This window comes from Eulemur rufifrons, chromosome 25 (genome assembly GCF_041146395.1).
Source record: "Eulemur rufifrons isolate Redbay chromosome 25, OSU_ERuf_1, whole genome shotgun sequence".
NCBI classification, from domain to species: Eukaryota; Metazoa; Chordata; class Mammalia; order Primates; family Lemuridae; genus Eulemur; species Eulemur rufifrons.
This window is the reverse complement of record NC_091007.1, coordinates 2,545,830-2,561,472: the sequence shown is the minus strand read 5'-3', so window position 1 is coordinate 2,561,472 and position 15,643 is coordinate 2,545,830. Positions and strand designations below refer to the sequence as shown.

Genomic DNA, 15,643 nt, shown 5'->3' with positions numbered 1-15,643 from the left:
ATAACAAGCTTCATAGCAGGGCTGCTCAAATGCTCGAAATATTAAAGCACGGTGTGTGCGCATCTTGTGCTGCTGTTAGAATGTGGCTAACATTTATCCACTGACGTGAAAACTATGTATGATACAGTAAATGAAAACTTTGCAGCATGGTCTACACTGTACATGCTCCCACTTCTTTAAACTCAGACACGCGCACACACACACACACACACACACACACACAGGAAGGTTCCTGAAGCTGCACATGGTACACCCACCTTTTAATAGTGGTTGTCTCTAGGTGGGTGGGACGATGTGGGTTTTATATGCTTTTCTTCTGATCTTTTAAAAAAAGGAATGATATTATTTTTGTATTAGCAAAAATACAAAAGAAGGAAAAGTCCCCTCAGAGTGTGGTCACTGGGATACTTAGAAAGAGGAGCTAGGATTGCAGGGCAGGTGCTGAAGGACGTGAGGGTCAGGGACGAGGGAAGACTTGACCTGGAGTCCCAGCTCTGCCCTGGAGCCCCAGCTAAGGGTGTCACCCGGGCTCGAGAGCAGCAGAGGGGAGAGAGAGGCTTGAGTCAGAGGATGAAGGTTCCGGTCTCCACGTGTTGAGTCTGAGCCACCTGTGGGACAGGTGGGGACAGCCACAGACTTTAAAATGTCTTCCTGGAGAGCGCTGGCCCCTTTGGGGGTGGATTCTGCTTATTTACACAGGACACTTTGACACCTTTCCTGGGGGCGGGAGCCGGGCTTGGGAGACGGGGGTCTCCGCAGAGTGGGGAGGGGGCATCCCTTGGGAGAGCGAGAAGATGGATTTCACAAAACTCATCCCTTGCTCTCGTCCTACAACGAGCTTGCAGTCTGGTCAGGGAAAGGGACATAGAACGGTCATTCCTGTGTGATGTGCACTTTGTAACAGGACAGTGCCAGCCTGAGGGAGGGGATGACCCGCTCTCTTTAGGGAAGTTAGGACGAGTTTCAAATAGAGACTTCAGCACGGTTTTCTGGGTCTTGAAGAATGACCAGGGCCTTTTGCAGTGAAAGGTGGGACTAAGGCACTAGGGAAGAACATTCCAGGCTGAGAGAAAGGCGATGGTGAAGACATGGAGGCCCCGATACACCACGGCTGGTGGCAGCATGTGACATTTCACGTATTATATTAAACACTTATTCATATCTTGTATACAACTGTTAACATATTTATACTGGTTTTTTTTTTTTCCCCCACCTCGGTGACAAGTTCTTTTACATTTAGCCAAGTTACTGTTACAGCATAGACACTGAACTTGAACCCTGAGATTGTTCCAGGCCGGGGACAAGTGCACTAACGCGATTGGCTGTGACCGGTTCTGGTTTTGTGTTTGCCTAGACCAAGGACGCGCTCTTCACGATCCTCCATGACCTCCGACCCCAGGACCGTTTCAGCATCATTGGATTTTCCAGCCGGATCAAAGTGTGGAAGGACCACGTGATCCCAGTCACCCCAGACAACGTCAGGGATGGCAAAGTCTACATCCACCACATGTCCCCCACCGGAGGTACAAACGATCCCTTCTTTCACGTTAGGTTCGCTGTGATAAGAAACTGATTTTTTTGGCCAGGAGTCGAGGATCTGAAAACCACAGCTGATTATGGGGAGGGGGGTAGCAGGCGAGAGCTTTCCCAGAAGCTCGGGTTTCTCTGAACGCCAACTGTAAATTCTCCGCTCCCGGTTCCCAGAGTTGGTCCAGTTATGGGGCGAAATACCTGAGAGGTAGTTGGAGGCCCTCCTGCTTGTCGCAGGGTCCTGTTACAAAGCGCTTTGTTGTTACAAAAACGAAGCCGTTTTTGTAACTTGTGTTGGGGTGGAGAATTGAAGCCAAATAGATGATGCGGCGTTTCGTGGGCACCTCGGGCAGTGGCGGGTGGAACCGCCCTGCAAACCGAGCCACCCTCTCGGCAGGGCCACCACAGAGTGAGCAGAATGTGCCTCACGGTGGCCTGGGAGGGGCTGCGGACATACAGGGTGATGGGGAGGGTGTGGAGCTCCGAGTCCCTGCACACGTGTCCTGGGGAGGGTGCCAGGTAAGAGAGGAGAGAAAGGGCCGTGGAACGCTGGGAAGACGAGAGAATCAGAATAGTGTGTTACCTACTGTGCCAGATGTAAGTTCCTTCACCTCGGGACATGGGTCTTGCTCTTACTGTCACTTGTGTAGCTGGCACAGTGGGCACATTAGAGGTACCCAGTGTTGGAGTGTTTAGCGGAACCGAACCTCCCCCGCCCTCTTTCTTAAAGGGCCTTTGCAGAGACACCATCTCCCGGAGTTGTGGTCTCCGCGAATTCCGCTTTGGTTATTTGGAAACATACCAAACACTCAGTTCAGTCTCCTCCCTTCTGGGATTTTTCCTTGTTCATATATTCACAATTTCCCAAATGAACTTAATTTGCGACTCGATCTTGCTTGGCTGATGCTTTGATTCACGATGGGATTTCCTAGCAGTCTCTAAAATGGAATCGTCTAGGAACTGTTTTACTGTTTGATGGGAGAAATAAGAGATGAGGTTTAATATTAGGGTGATGATATAAAGCAGGAAGTTGACAAGACTGTGACGTCATTGAGGGAAGATATTCCTCTTCAATGTCACATAGCCGATAGCTCCTGGCACAGCTTTTGATGTACAGTGCATGCTCAATGAATATTCATAGATTGAGTTTATCTTAATGGTACTGCTTACTATGAGAATGGTGTGTGTGTGGGGGTGTGTGTGTGTGTTGTGGGGGGTGGTCAACAGCTTCAGAAAACAGCCGATATGTATCATGTTCTCCCATCCAAGTACTAACCAGGCCTGACCCTGCTTAACTTCCAGATAAGAGGAGATCAGGCATGTTCAGGGTGGTGTGGCCGTAGACAATACGTGTTATGTTCCTTCAGAATCCAAACCTCAGAAACCCTTTCGGTTTCCTTTATTGCCCCAAACTCTGCAGGTGGACGGCAAATTTACCTGCCTCTCTCTAAAAAAGTGTAGCAGCAGGATTGGGAGCCTGGATTTGAATCCAGCTTGACCTCCTGCTTGCCATTTAACCTCTCCAGGCCTCAATTTCCTCATCTGTCAAATGGGATAACAATGGAGTTGTTACAAGAGTGAAATGAGTTCAAATATTTAAAGCGCTTAGAACAGCCCTGGCACATGGGAAGTCCGCTATGAGCGTCAGGTGTGGCTGTGGCTTTTGCCCACTTGAGTGGTCCTTCCTGCTGGTGCATTCAGTGGTTTGATGGCAGCTCCTCACTGCTGTGAGTGGGCGGGAGATGCCCCAGCTTAGCACAGGCTTCATTGTAAACCCTGGGGTGCCCCGGCATCAGGAAAGCCAGTCCGTCACTTTGCCTTGGCTCGCGTGGCTGTAAAGCAAGGGAGCAATTTGGCACCATCGCTAAGTGCAGATTAAAGAGAAAACAAACACCAGCGCGTCCATCCTGCCCACACATCCAGAGGCAGCGTGAGATGAGACCGGGCATTCGGAAAGACAGATGAGCGGTCCTGGTGACATGTTGAGGACGGTTGCAGCTGAAACTTTCCCTTCCATTTTGATTCTATGTGCATGTTAACAAGAATTATGAACATTTTGGTTCCACACATTAGACTTATCTAATTTTTTAGCCAGAAATTCTGGAGAATGTCAAGCCATGGGGGAGGTGAGCTGGTTCAATCAAATGTGGTCAATTTTGCAGGTAGACAAAAGTCACTGCAGTCAGGGTGTTGGGTGGTGGTGATGGTTACAGAACTCTGTGGACTTACTAAAAATCATAACTTTGGACATTTGGAACGGGTGATTTTTTGGGATGTAAATTTTTGTCTCAAGCTGTTAAAAATAAAAACTAAAGGAAATAAGTGTTCACGGTAGGGTAAGAACTCTGTTGTGCCTGGCGATGGTGGGAGAGTAGTAGCTTAGTCGAATGGAGTTCGTAGCTGCTCCAGAAACCTCATCGTAGCTGGCGGTTTCAACCTCAGCCAACCAACCGCTCACCTCTCCGTCCACCAAGCAAGTACTTGTTCGGCCCCTGCGGCGGACCCTGGCTACAGCTTTAATCAGAGGCTGATGACAAGGGCCTCTAAAGGAACAAGGGTGGGCCGGGAAGTGACACATTTAAATGCCCCCTTCTGTCTCAGGGTTCTGACAAGCAGAGGTAATCCCCAAAGGGCAGGAAGCCAAGGAAAGAAGGGACAGTGACCCCACCGATTGATCCGTTCTTTGCTCGGAGCCATCCAGGCCTGGGCAACGGCTGAAGGCCCTGCATGTCTCCAGCTGTTCTCCTCCTCCTCATTCTGTGCCCCTTTCTCCCTTCTGTGACCCTGTCCCCTCCAAATTCCTGCTGCCACCTCTTCCCAACACACTCCCGCTCTTTTTAAAGCCCTTCTCGGGAAAGGGGATCGAAACCATCGATGCTCAGGTAGTGAAGGTTTCTAAGCTAACGTGTCATCACGCACCTTCCAGAGAAGGTTTATTTACAGAGCGATAATCCTGAGTCCTTTATATTTATTTAGCAAACACTTGCCAAGTTTCCAGACAGGTGGCGTAACCCGGGCTTGCCCCGCACGTGTGGGCGGTTTCTTCCCCCCACGTCTCACTCCCACTAATGCTTGAACAGCTAAGCGTTACTTGCAGCTGTGAAGGTGCGTTCAGGGTCAGCAGGTGTGTGCAGAGGCCTGAGCTGTCCCGTGTTGGTGTCCTGCAGGCACAGACATCAACGGGGCCCTGCAGAGGGCCATCGCGCTGCTCAACAACTACATGGCCCAGGACGACATTGAGGACCGGAGCGTGTCCCTCATCATCTTCCTGACCGACGGGAAACCCACCGTGGGCGAGACCCACACCCTCACGATTCTCAACAACACCCGGGGGGCGGCCCGAGGCCGCGTCTGCATCTTCACCATCGGCATCGGCAACGACGTGGACTTCAGGCTGCTGGAGAGACTGTCGCTGGAGAACTGCGGCCTCACGCGGCGCGTGCACGAGGAGGAGGACGCGGGCTCGCAGCTCATCGGGTCTGTCGTCTGTGTCTCGAGGGGCGGAGGGTCGGGTTCAGTGGGAGGCCCAGGCAGGAGGCTGTTTTGCTGCCCCTGAACCTTGCATGTGCCGGAAATGGTTACAGCTGGTTGTGCTGGGAGACGTCAGGGTGTGTTTTGAAACACAGGCAGAGCTGGGTTCCAATTCTGGTCCTGCTTGGTGACTTCAGGCGAGATTTTAGGACTGTTTGTGGCTTAGTTTTCTCCCCTATAAAGTGAGGATTATGGTCGATTGACAGAGTTTAAGGAAAAAAACCTACATAAGGTGTTGGCGCGATGGCCATCACAGTGAGTGTCCGGTGAGCTCCTGTGGTTATAGTTGTCTTCTTGGCATTTCAAGGCATTTTCTAGTAAGTTCACCTTTAGTCTACCCTGTGAAGTAGGTGAGAGAGGTAATGCAGTTAAAAGATCTTTTTTTCTGGGACAGAGTCTCACCCTGTTGCTGGGGCTGGAGCGCCCTGATCCTCTCCCTCCCTGTTCTGCTGCTGCAGGTTCTACGATGAGATCAGGACTCCCCTCCTTTCTGACATCCGCGTGGACTACCCGGCCAGCGCAGTGGAACACGCCACCAAAACCCTGTTCCCCAACTACTTCAACGGCTCGGAGATCATCGTGGCCGGGAAGCTGGTGGACAGGCAGCTGGATCAGTTGCACGTGGAGGTCACCGCCAGCAACAGCAAGAAATTCGTCATCCTGAAGACGGACGTGCCCGTGGGGCCCCAGAAGGTGGGGGCCGACCTCCCTGGGAGCCCCGGGCCCCGAGGGGACGGTGGGGAGGACCCCAACCCCCTGGAGCGCCTCTGGAGCTACCTCACGGTGAAGGAGCTGCTGAGCTCGTGGCTGCAGAGTAACGACGGGCCCGAGAAGGAGCGGCTGCGGCAGCGGGCCCAGGCCCTGGCCGTGAGCCGGCGCTTCCTCACGCCCTTCACCGCCATGAGGCTGAAGAAGCCGGGCCCTCCCTCGGGCAGCCTGGAGGAGGCGCACGGCCTGTCGGCTGCTGTGGGACCCGAACCGGTGTTGCAGAGCTTGCGAGGGGCCGGCACGCCACCAGGTAAGGCAGCAGCTCCGGTGACGGCCACACGTGTGGGACGCTGGGTGCACGATGCACATTCTAACCCCACCAAGGGCCGCGGTGACCTCAGCAGGGATCTGTTTGATTTTATCATATTATAATTGGTGCTTTCTTGAGACAGGGTCTCTGTTGCCCAGGCTAGAGTGCAGTGGTATCATCAGAGCTCACTGTAACCTTGAACTCCTGGGCTCAAGGGATCTTCCTGTTTCAGTCTCCCCAGTAGCTGGGACTACAGGTGCCACCATACCTGACTAGTTTTTAAAATTTTTTTTAGAGATGGGGTCTTGCTATGTTGCCCAGTCTGGTCTCCAACTCCTGGCCTCAAGCGATCCTCCTGCCTCAGCCTCCTGAAGTGCTGGGATTACAGGCATGAGCCACTGAGGCTGGCCGTATTATAATTTTTATAGACAATAACCCGACAGGCAGCTCATGGTCTTCGGAGAGTATCTTAGATTGTTGTTATTTGTATTGTTATAAACTGTGGCTCTCTAGAGAAATGAGAAAATGTGGCATTTGGCTCAGAAATGGTGCCCATGAGGTCAGTCCAGCGATAAATCATCAGTAAACCAAGTGCCTCCCAGAAATGGAGTTACTGAGATGAACAAACAAGTGTCCATTTTTATATGCCTTTGTGTATTTCAAAGTACCTCAGAGTTATGTTACTTTGTGTGCTTGATTTTATTTTCCTGAAAACATATGGGAGGCACAAGGATATGGACCCTTGGGAGAGTTCGCCCTTTCCATACCTCTTGCTCAGTCTGAACAGGAAGTAGCAGAGACGATCAGGCTTGGGGACATTTTGATGGGGACACGGGGGTGGGGGGGCAGTAGGGACAAGAACAGGAGAAAGGAAGAGCAGTTAAACCAAAGCAGGGGATTGTATCCTTGGCAATATCCCTTTGGGGAAACTTTGTGTTTTTTATGTGTAACATTTTTATTAGGTTCCAGTGAAGTTTCTGTCCCCTAGGACAGGGATCAGAGGTTAACCAGGCCTCCTGGGCACCCCACCAGCGAGGACTCATAGATCCCTCACACCCTAAACTCTGAGGAGCACCCGGTGTGGCCGAGGGAGCGTGACGTTAGCATCTATCCACCTTGACCCGCTGTGAAGCCTGAGGCAGGTTTCTGAACCTCTCTGAGCTTCCCTCACCTGTAAAGTGGAGCTCTTAATAATGATAATTTCCCTGAAGGATTCTTGCAAGGATTAAATATGGGAAGTCTCTGGCCCCTAATGAGTTTTCTACAGATGTCGGATCCACCCCCCCCCCCCCACCGAGGCATGGAGTACTGGAAACTTCGATGCTCAAACCCGGGAGGGGAGGTTACCAGGGATCTGGGGGGCTTGTCTTGGCACAGCTAGTGCAGTTTTCGTCCTGACTGCAAACCAGCTGCAAGATGCTATTATGTCCTGCTTGCAGGACCCACGCCACATCCAGGAAAGATGGCTTTTTGAATAAGATCTTTATTCTGTGTCATCAGCTGGCGTCTCAGTAGCTTCAGGAGAGATGAGACTCGAATGATGCGAGACCTGGAGGGCCAGGAACAGAGACGAGGACATAGCCAACTGATGGCTCGAAGCAGTTTTTGGGAAATAAGATCCTCCGGAAGTGTCCGTGAGCACTCGAGGCAATCCTGCTTTTCGTAAAGCTCTGATGGCGTTTTAATTTTTGTTTTTTAGTTTTTCAGCGTCTGTGGCAGCTGCCACGCTGCAAAGCAATCATCCCATCCAAGCACTCGGGCTGGCCAGGGACCAGCACTGAGAAGGGGGTGCTTAAAACCATTTAGGTACTTTGAGGTTTAATTTCTGTGAGGGGCAAAACCCAGTGAAGAGGAACACAATTTTGCTCGTACAATGTGATATAAGATACTGATCATATTTATAGAAATGAATTACTTTTAGGTTGTTTTTTAATTGAATACTTATTCAAAGTACAAAATATTTTGTGTTTCAAAGTGTTTCAAAGTGTTTCAAAGCTGGATGCTTTGTGAACTATGCTTGGGCACATAGCTACACTGGGTTATAACTTTTTTTTTTTTACATTTTTTTTTATTTGTCTTTTGTTTCTATTGTGGTAAAAACCGCGTAACTTAAAATTTACCATCGTACCCATTTTTGAGTGCACAGTTCAATGCCGTTAAGTAGTGTTAAGTATATTCGCGTGTTTCGAGATAGATCTCTAGCACTCTTTCATCTTGCAAATCTGAAACTCTGCACCCATTAAACAAAACTCCCCGTTTCTCCGTCCCCCATAACTGCATCTTGAGTGTGATAAAGTATTTCTCACTATCATATACACAGAAATCAAAGAAAAGAAGAATATCATCTAATTTATAAAAGAATAATTAATCCTGCAATTCCCCCCCAACCCCGTGTGTTTTAAAGCGATGCTCGCGCCTTTAAGACAGACGAGGTTTTGAAGATGTTGTTTTGATTCTTTAAGTGGCTGCGGACGTATCTGAGAGCTGTATTCACTCGTCTCCAGCCCTCTCGTGGGCCTCTCCCCTCATCCTTTTTAAGGAATAACAGTGGTGTCCTCTTCCTTCATTTCAGGACCCGCACTGGAGAAACCATACGAGCCAAGAATTAAAATCTCCAAAACATCAGGTAAAGAAAAGGGTGTGGTTGTGTGTGGATTGAGAGTATCAGGGATGTTCAGAGAGTGGGCAACCAAACAGCCCCCCCAAAGCCGGTTAAAATACCAGCTCATAGAACCCGGCATCGAGCCAGCCGCGGGAGGCAGATGCTAGGAGGCAGGACCGTCACTGAGCTGTCACGTAAACACCGTGGAGATAACACAGTCGGAGGAGGCCTGGCAGGAGTCCCGGCAGAAGGAGAGACAGACAGCAGACGCACGTTCTGATCGTTGCTGAGTTTAAGAGACGTTTGTTTCAGCGATCTGAAGCCTGCGTGCTTCCAGCCTCTGGCGTTACGGATAAAAAAACGGTGCTACAAAAAGAAAAGTGTCTGGTGTGACAGGCAGGGTTTTTGTTTTTGCTTTTGAATCCTTGGCTTTAGAAGAGAAGAACAGATGAAAAAAGAAAAAAAGTCCTAACATTTCCTTTTGCCAACCTGCTGGGATTAAGATAAAAATCCAGAGGAAGAACAACATAAGAGCTGGGGTTTGTTCCTACAATGTGCGTATCGTCCCTTGTAAGCCTTTGGGATTGCCTGTCTGCCGCCGTGCGGTACGTGCAGGTTCATAAACCCGGGACATCCTAGAGCTTAGCTAGCGGGGTAGAAGCCCACGGTCTCTGGTGGACAGAGTGTAATTCCTCTGAGCACACGCAGGCTTTGCGGAATGCAAGGAAACCTTCCTCCTGGATGCGGTCTGGGCTGATGACTTTGGGACCACCCCTCTTTTCTGTAGCAAGCAACGTCTTTCCCTGTAAAGGGCTTGAGACTATTTGAGTGGAAATGGTGTGGGATGCACACATAGAAATTCTCAGAAAACAGATAAGTTATACAGTTGCCCTCTGTATCCGTGGGTTTCGTATCCGTGGATTCAACCAACCTCAGATGGAAAATACTGAAGAAAAAATATTGCATCTCTGCTGAACATGTACAGACTTTTTTCCTTGTCGTTATTCCCTAAACAATACCGTATAATGACCATTTCCATTGTATTAAGTATTATAAGTAATCTAGAGATGATTTAAAGCATTTGCAAGGAGGTGCGAATGTTATATGCCATTTTATAACAGGGACTTGAGCATCTGTGGATTCCGATATCCTCAGGGATTCTGGAACCACTGCCCCATGACACTTGGAGGTGACAGTAGTCAGATCTAAAGAATGCCAAAAATATGGATGAGAACTTTTGTCTCGTCTGGGTGTCATTTTTTTTCCATCAGCAAAAAATCAACACCTTGTGTTTCTTCCCACATTGCAGTTCACGGGGCGCTTGAGGCCCCCCCGTGGGGAGAGCAGCCAGATTCTTGCAGGGGCCCTTCTCGGCGATGCTGGGGGCAGTGACAGCGAGGACGTTAATTTGCTTGCAGCTTGGAAAGACCGGCCCCCTCCGGGCCCACACCCTCCAGCACACGGGGACACACGCGTGCACACCCACGTAGACAGAGAGAGGTGTACGTGAAGCAGGCTGTGTTCGGTGTGTACATTAGAGAGAAACCGCATCTCCCATCTCGTCAGAGGGACTTGGCGCCTGTCGGGACCACGAGAGGAAGGCCGTGCCGCTGTGACACAGCTGAGGCTGAGGGGAACAGACAGGATCAGGGACCAGCTGAACGTATGGTCCCGTCTGTGGACAACAATTTGAGAGCAGCGAAGTCAGAATGGCCTGAAGGAGGCATTTCCAACAGCGTCACTCACTCTGTGTCTCACGGGTCCCTCCCCTGCATCGGGCGTGGCTCTTAGCAAGGGCTGCACACAGCTGGCGCCATGAATGTGTCTGAGATAGCCTGTGGCTTCCTGGGAGGAGAAGAGCCGTAGAACTCTGGCTGTAGGAAGGGGAAGGGGCCTCGTTCAGATCTCTCCTCTGTGCTGTCAGAGGGGAAGCGGAGGACAGGGAAAGCCACATGGGAAACTGAAGAGCGTGGCTCCGTGACAGTTGAGGGTGTGTGGCGAGTTCTCTCTGTCCTCTTCTCATCCCTCTTGCCTTGCAAAGCTCGGTTGTCTATACCTAGCTGAGGCAGGGTGAGAGGAGCGTTATATTTGAATTTAGAAGGCCTGAAGTCAAATATTTACTTTACCACGTAAATATTGCCACGTAAATGGGTCACTTTGGGGAGTTGCTTTTCTCCCATCCATCGTTCTCACGTGGAAACTGAGGACCTCTTCCTTCCGGTGTCATTGGGATTGAATAAACCATCCATGGGAAAATAGGAAGTAGAATTTAATGCCCAAAAGGCATCCAGGAAACGCCTTTCTTTCTCCCTCCTTCTTTCCCGCGTCCCGCAGTGGATGGAGACCCCCATTTCGTGGTGGACTTCCCGGCGAGCAGACTCACCGTCTGCTTCAACATCGACGGGCAGCCCGGGGACATCCTGAGACTGGTCTCGGATCACGTGGACTCCGGTAAGTTCTGCCCCGCATCGCGGCCTCCGCGCAAGGACCAGGCAGGTATTCAATCCCCTCTGTTCTCAGGGTGAATGTCCAGTTGGTAAAATATAAGGACCACAGCCAGCGCGGAACCATGAGGCTCACGGGCCTCGCTCAAGTCCAGAAAAGCCACAGCCGTGTTCACAATGAGGAAGGAAAAAAGAAAGGAGTTATATTTGGTGACACTTTACAGCTTACACATACGCAACCTCCTGGGGGCCTCACAAAAACTGTTAGGTTTCGTATCCCCCCATTTTACAGATGAGGGAATTGAGGCTCAAAGTTCTCTAATGACTTATCTAAGGATGAACCTAACTGGAAGAACTTGAGTTTGGGGACTACGAAAGCTAACTTTGCTTTCTACCACCCTGCTCAGTGGCATCACAGCGTCCCCTAATTAGGATCTGTGGCCACCGGTAGATACAAAACACACGTCAGGGCCACACAAGACTTTTTGTCACTACAGCCAGACACCGGAATGAAGGCAAACAATTTTATGTTTAGCTACATTTGGATGCAGAAATACTTAGCTTTGTGTCTCCTTCTATGGTATCTTGATCCGAATGTGCATCCTCCTTCCCCTGTCCCAAGGTGCTCGTCAGACTCGGGGGGAAAATCCACCAATAACTTCCTGCACTCACTCTTCACTCGCTCATTCGGTAGCCACTGTGTGTCCTCTGCGTGCGCCGGCAACGTGACCCGTGCTGGAGATGTTTGTATGATGAGCCCGGAGGAGGAAGGACGTTCTGATCAGATGCCTTTAGCAGGAAAGTGGGGATATAGTTTTTGTTTCTCTAACCCCTGTTCTTTTCCCCTCGGCCTGTGAGGCGTGACAGTGAACGGAGAGTTAATTGGGGCCCCCGCTCCTCCCAACGGCCACAAGAAACAGCGCACGTACTTCGGCACCATCACCATCCTCGTCAACAAACCCGAGAGGTCGTACCTCGAGATCACACCCAACAGAGTCATCCTGGACGGGGGGGACAGGCTGGTCCTCCCCTGCAACCGGAGCGTGGTGGTGGGCAGTCGGGGGCTGGAGGTGTCGGTGTCCGCCAACGCCAACGTCACCGTCACCATCCAGGGCTCCATTGCCTTCGTCATCCTCATCCACCTCTACAAGAAGCCGGCGCCCTTCCAGCGGAACCACCTGGGCTTCTACATCTCCAGCAGCAACGGCCTCTCTGGCGGCTGCCACGGCCTGCTAGGTGGGCAGCGGCTTGCTCCTCTGCACTGGGTTTAGAGCAGCGGTCCCCAGGCTTTGGGCCAGCAGGGACCGGTTTCATGGAGGACAGGGGTAGGAGGATGGGGGATGTGGGGGGCTGTGGAGCTCAGGGGCAATGGGGAGCGCCCACCCCAGGTTCCTAAGTTTCACGGAAGACACTGTTTCCATGGGTGTGGCAGGGGGTGGGCGAGGAGCTCTGTGACACAGTCCCCAACAGGCCATGCACTGGTGCTGATCTTCGACCCAGGGCTTGGGGACCACAGGTTTAGAGGATAAAATTAAATTTCCCAAAGTGAAGTTGATATTTCCAGTATCTTTAGCTTGATTGAGAAATGCAATGGGAGTGTAGCTGTTGTAGACATATATATGTGTGTGTGTGTGTGTGTGTGTGTGTAGCCATGTGTCCCTTAACCGTGGGGATATTCTGAGAAATGTGTTGTTAGGTGATTTCGTTGTGTGAGCATCATGGAGTGTCCTTACACAAACCCAGAGAGTGTGGCCTAGCACACACCTGGGCTCTGTGGTGCCGCCGGCTGCTCCTGGCTGCAAACCTGTGCAGCGTGTGACTTTCCTGAGTACCGTAGGCAGCTGTAACACAGTGCTAAGCATTTGTGCATCTAAACACATCTAGACCTAGAAAAGGGACAGTAAAAATATGGTGTCATATCCTCCTGGGACCACCAGTGTATGTGCAGCCTGTCGTTGCCCGAGATGTCATTATGAGGCACGTGACTGTCTGAATAATGTGCAGGTTAGGTTTCTTGTCTCCCGATGACTTTCCGGGGTAAGAATGGGCTTTATAAACCAGTTGTCACTCGCCTTCTGGGAGAATGGACAAAGAAATGGAGAGAAGTCATCGTAAAGTGTGGTTCCCGGCCCCTCAGCCAGAAGGCACAGGGAAGGCCGGCCACGGAGCTGTCTCCCAGCACTCGGCGCGAGAGGGGTGTTAATATTTCCTTCGTGGGAGTCACCTGTGTGGCCACTCTGGCTGGCTTTCTTCAGTGTGCAATTTCACGTGGGCCCCGTGCCTAAAAATAAAGAATGAGCCACTGTCAGGGCTCGGTGCAGCGGCAGGATTTCCTGGCCCTTGAGCGGGACGGGTTCTGTGGTTCCTGGCGGCCACGCGAGCCCCTCGTGCAGATGCACGTCTGTGTTCCTCGGGCTGAGCAGTGTCCTCACCCAACCTGCAGAATTCTGAGGACGAAGTGTCGGGAATGAACCGGACCCCACCCCGCACATACCACCCAGCAGAGAGCGTGGGGGAGTCTGTGACAGGCAGGAGAGGGAGGCCCAGACCCCACCTCCCTGCTTATCTGCCCCTGTCTGAGTCCTCCCAGCTTTCTCTCTCAGTTCGTTAGGGCAACTTTGCACGCTGTGGTCCCCATCGGACTCAGCCCCGGTGCTCTCTTTGTCCCCCCAGGTCAGTTCCTGCACCAGGAGGCCGAACTCACGGAGGAGCCCGGGGGGCTCGGCAGGAATCTCACTCGCCCGCCGTCCTCCCAGGCGGAGCCGACTGAGGCCGTCCTCAAGGTGAAAGGGCGCCGGGTCCCCGTGGTCTGGAAGCAGAGGAAGATTTACAACGGGGAGGAGCAGGTGGACTGCTGGTTTGCCAGGAACAGCGCCGCCATGCTGATCGACGGGGAGTACGGGGATTACCTGGCGTCTCACCCGTTTGACACAGAGATGACGCTTGGCCTGGGAATGCCGGAGGGACGCTGAGGCTGGCACGTGTGCGCGGCAGGAGGGGTGGCCTGGGGGACTCGGTGGTGCAGCTCATCTTGGGGCCTGTGTGCTGTGTGCGCCTCCGCTCTTGGCAAGTAGCTGTCCCCCGTGCCCTGCGCCGGCTGGGGTGTAGGTCCCGCGTCTGTGAGCAGAGGGGACGGGCGGGGAGCTCGAGCGCCAATGTCACCTCCTCCTGCTCACTCTTCCTGCTTCCTGCACCCTCCCTTCTGCAGCAGAGAAACACGGTAGCACCTCGGGGAGAAAGGTCACAGTCTTGTGCCAGCCGGCTTGTCTGTCCCACAGCCCACCGTAAGGTCACACCTGCTGGTGAAGGAAGGTTGCTGCAAAGCGTGTTTGCTCCGTGGAAACGGCCAACCTCGGGCGGTCTGCTTTTTGCCTTATGCTGACACTTAGGAATCTCTCCGTTTAGTACCGTGCGCTCCCCAGGTGCGCGGCCAACCTCTGCCTCGCAGGAAGCTCCCGTCGAAGCCAGGCCACCGGGCATGCAAATGGCGCATGAATGCGATCACTGTAAACCATTAAGTCTTTCCTTAGGAGGGGGTTTTCTTCTGCTGTGGTATCTCACCCTTAAAATTAGTTTTCATTTGCAAAAGTAATTGAACGTGGAACAATGGTGATTCCAGATGCTGGTCTCTCTCTGATGGGCTCTGTAAACCGCTTGACTTTGCGAGTGGGTATTCTCCAGTTTATTCCAGTAGGACAAGTGCTTTTAATAAACAGGACAACCCGCATGGGTGGCTTTCACTGGCCCGTCTTGCTGCTGGAGAGTCTGCCTGTGGAGGGACGAATCTTTTACTTGGAGCTCTTCGGCCTTTGCCAGAGTTCCTGGACCGTTCCGGCTTGTGGTCCTCCAGGAGGCAATGAATCACATGTGCACGGCACTGGGACGGGGGGAGAGCCAGCACAGGGCGCGCCCGTCAGCGGACCCACAGCGGGAAGCGTGTACGTGCTTAGAGAAGTTGAAAAGGCTTCCCTCCTCTCAGATGGGCAAAAACTAGGAAATCTGCGTGAACGGGGACTTTGGTTCCAAAACTTGTACAAACCTGATCCGCTAAGAAAAAGGTTAAAATCAGTGAAGGTCTCCCTTCTCATTCTAAACACCCCCTGTCAAGTCTGGTTATATCATCAAAGGCCAATGCCCCAAGCCTCCATCACCACCCCTGTTAAAGGTTTTTGATTTTCTTTCTTGCTCGGTCTTCTCAGGGCCTGGACAGGAAGCGGATGGCTGCAGGGAAACTTGGGCCAAAGAGCAGAGAACGAAAGGCTGTGGTCAGAGAAAGAGGCTGTTTTGATGCGGGCCGGAGGTAAAGGCTTTGGGGCCGGCCTCACAAGCGGCTTCGTCCCCAGGGCACGACGCCAGGGCGGCCCCCGCGTGAGTGCTGCAGGCGTGCTTAGCGCTTCGAGAGAGAGCCGAGTTAGGAAAATTGTTTATCGTGTTCACCTTCCCGGGGGAAACATTCCGGCAGCAGAACGACATCCACATGTTCCTGTCGGCCCCGGTGGCTTCGGGAGGCAGTTAGGG

General features: G+C 52.0%; 1 protein-coding gene across 1 annotated transcript in view; it reads left to right on the top strand.

Moving 5' to 3' along the window:
* Positions 1–15,203, top strand: part of ITIH5 (inter-alpha-trypsin inhibitor heavy chain 5) — a 65,603-nt gene extending 50,400 nt beyond the window's left edge. The window contains exons 8-14 of the mRNA XM_069458667.1: positions 1,355–1,523; positions 4,698–5,007; positions 5,520–6,079; positions 8,652–8,705; positions 11,016–11,132; positions 11,984–12,361; positions 13,799–15,203. Of these exons, the coding sequence (XP_069314768.1) occupies positions 1,355–1,523; positions 4,698–5,007; positions 5,520–6,079; positions 8,652–8,705; positions 11,016–11,132; positions 11,984–12,361; positions 13,799–14,097 (1,887 nt within the window). The 3' untranslated portion in view covers positions 14,098–15,203. The remainder of the gene's footprint in view (positions 1–1,354; positions 1,524–4,697; positions 5,008–5,519; positions 6,080–8,651; positions 8,706–11,015; positions 11,133–11,983; positions 12,362–13,798) is intronic.
* The last annotated feature ends 440 nt before the right edge of the window (positions 15,204–15,643 follow it).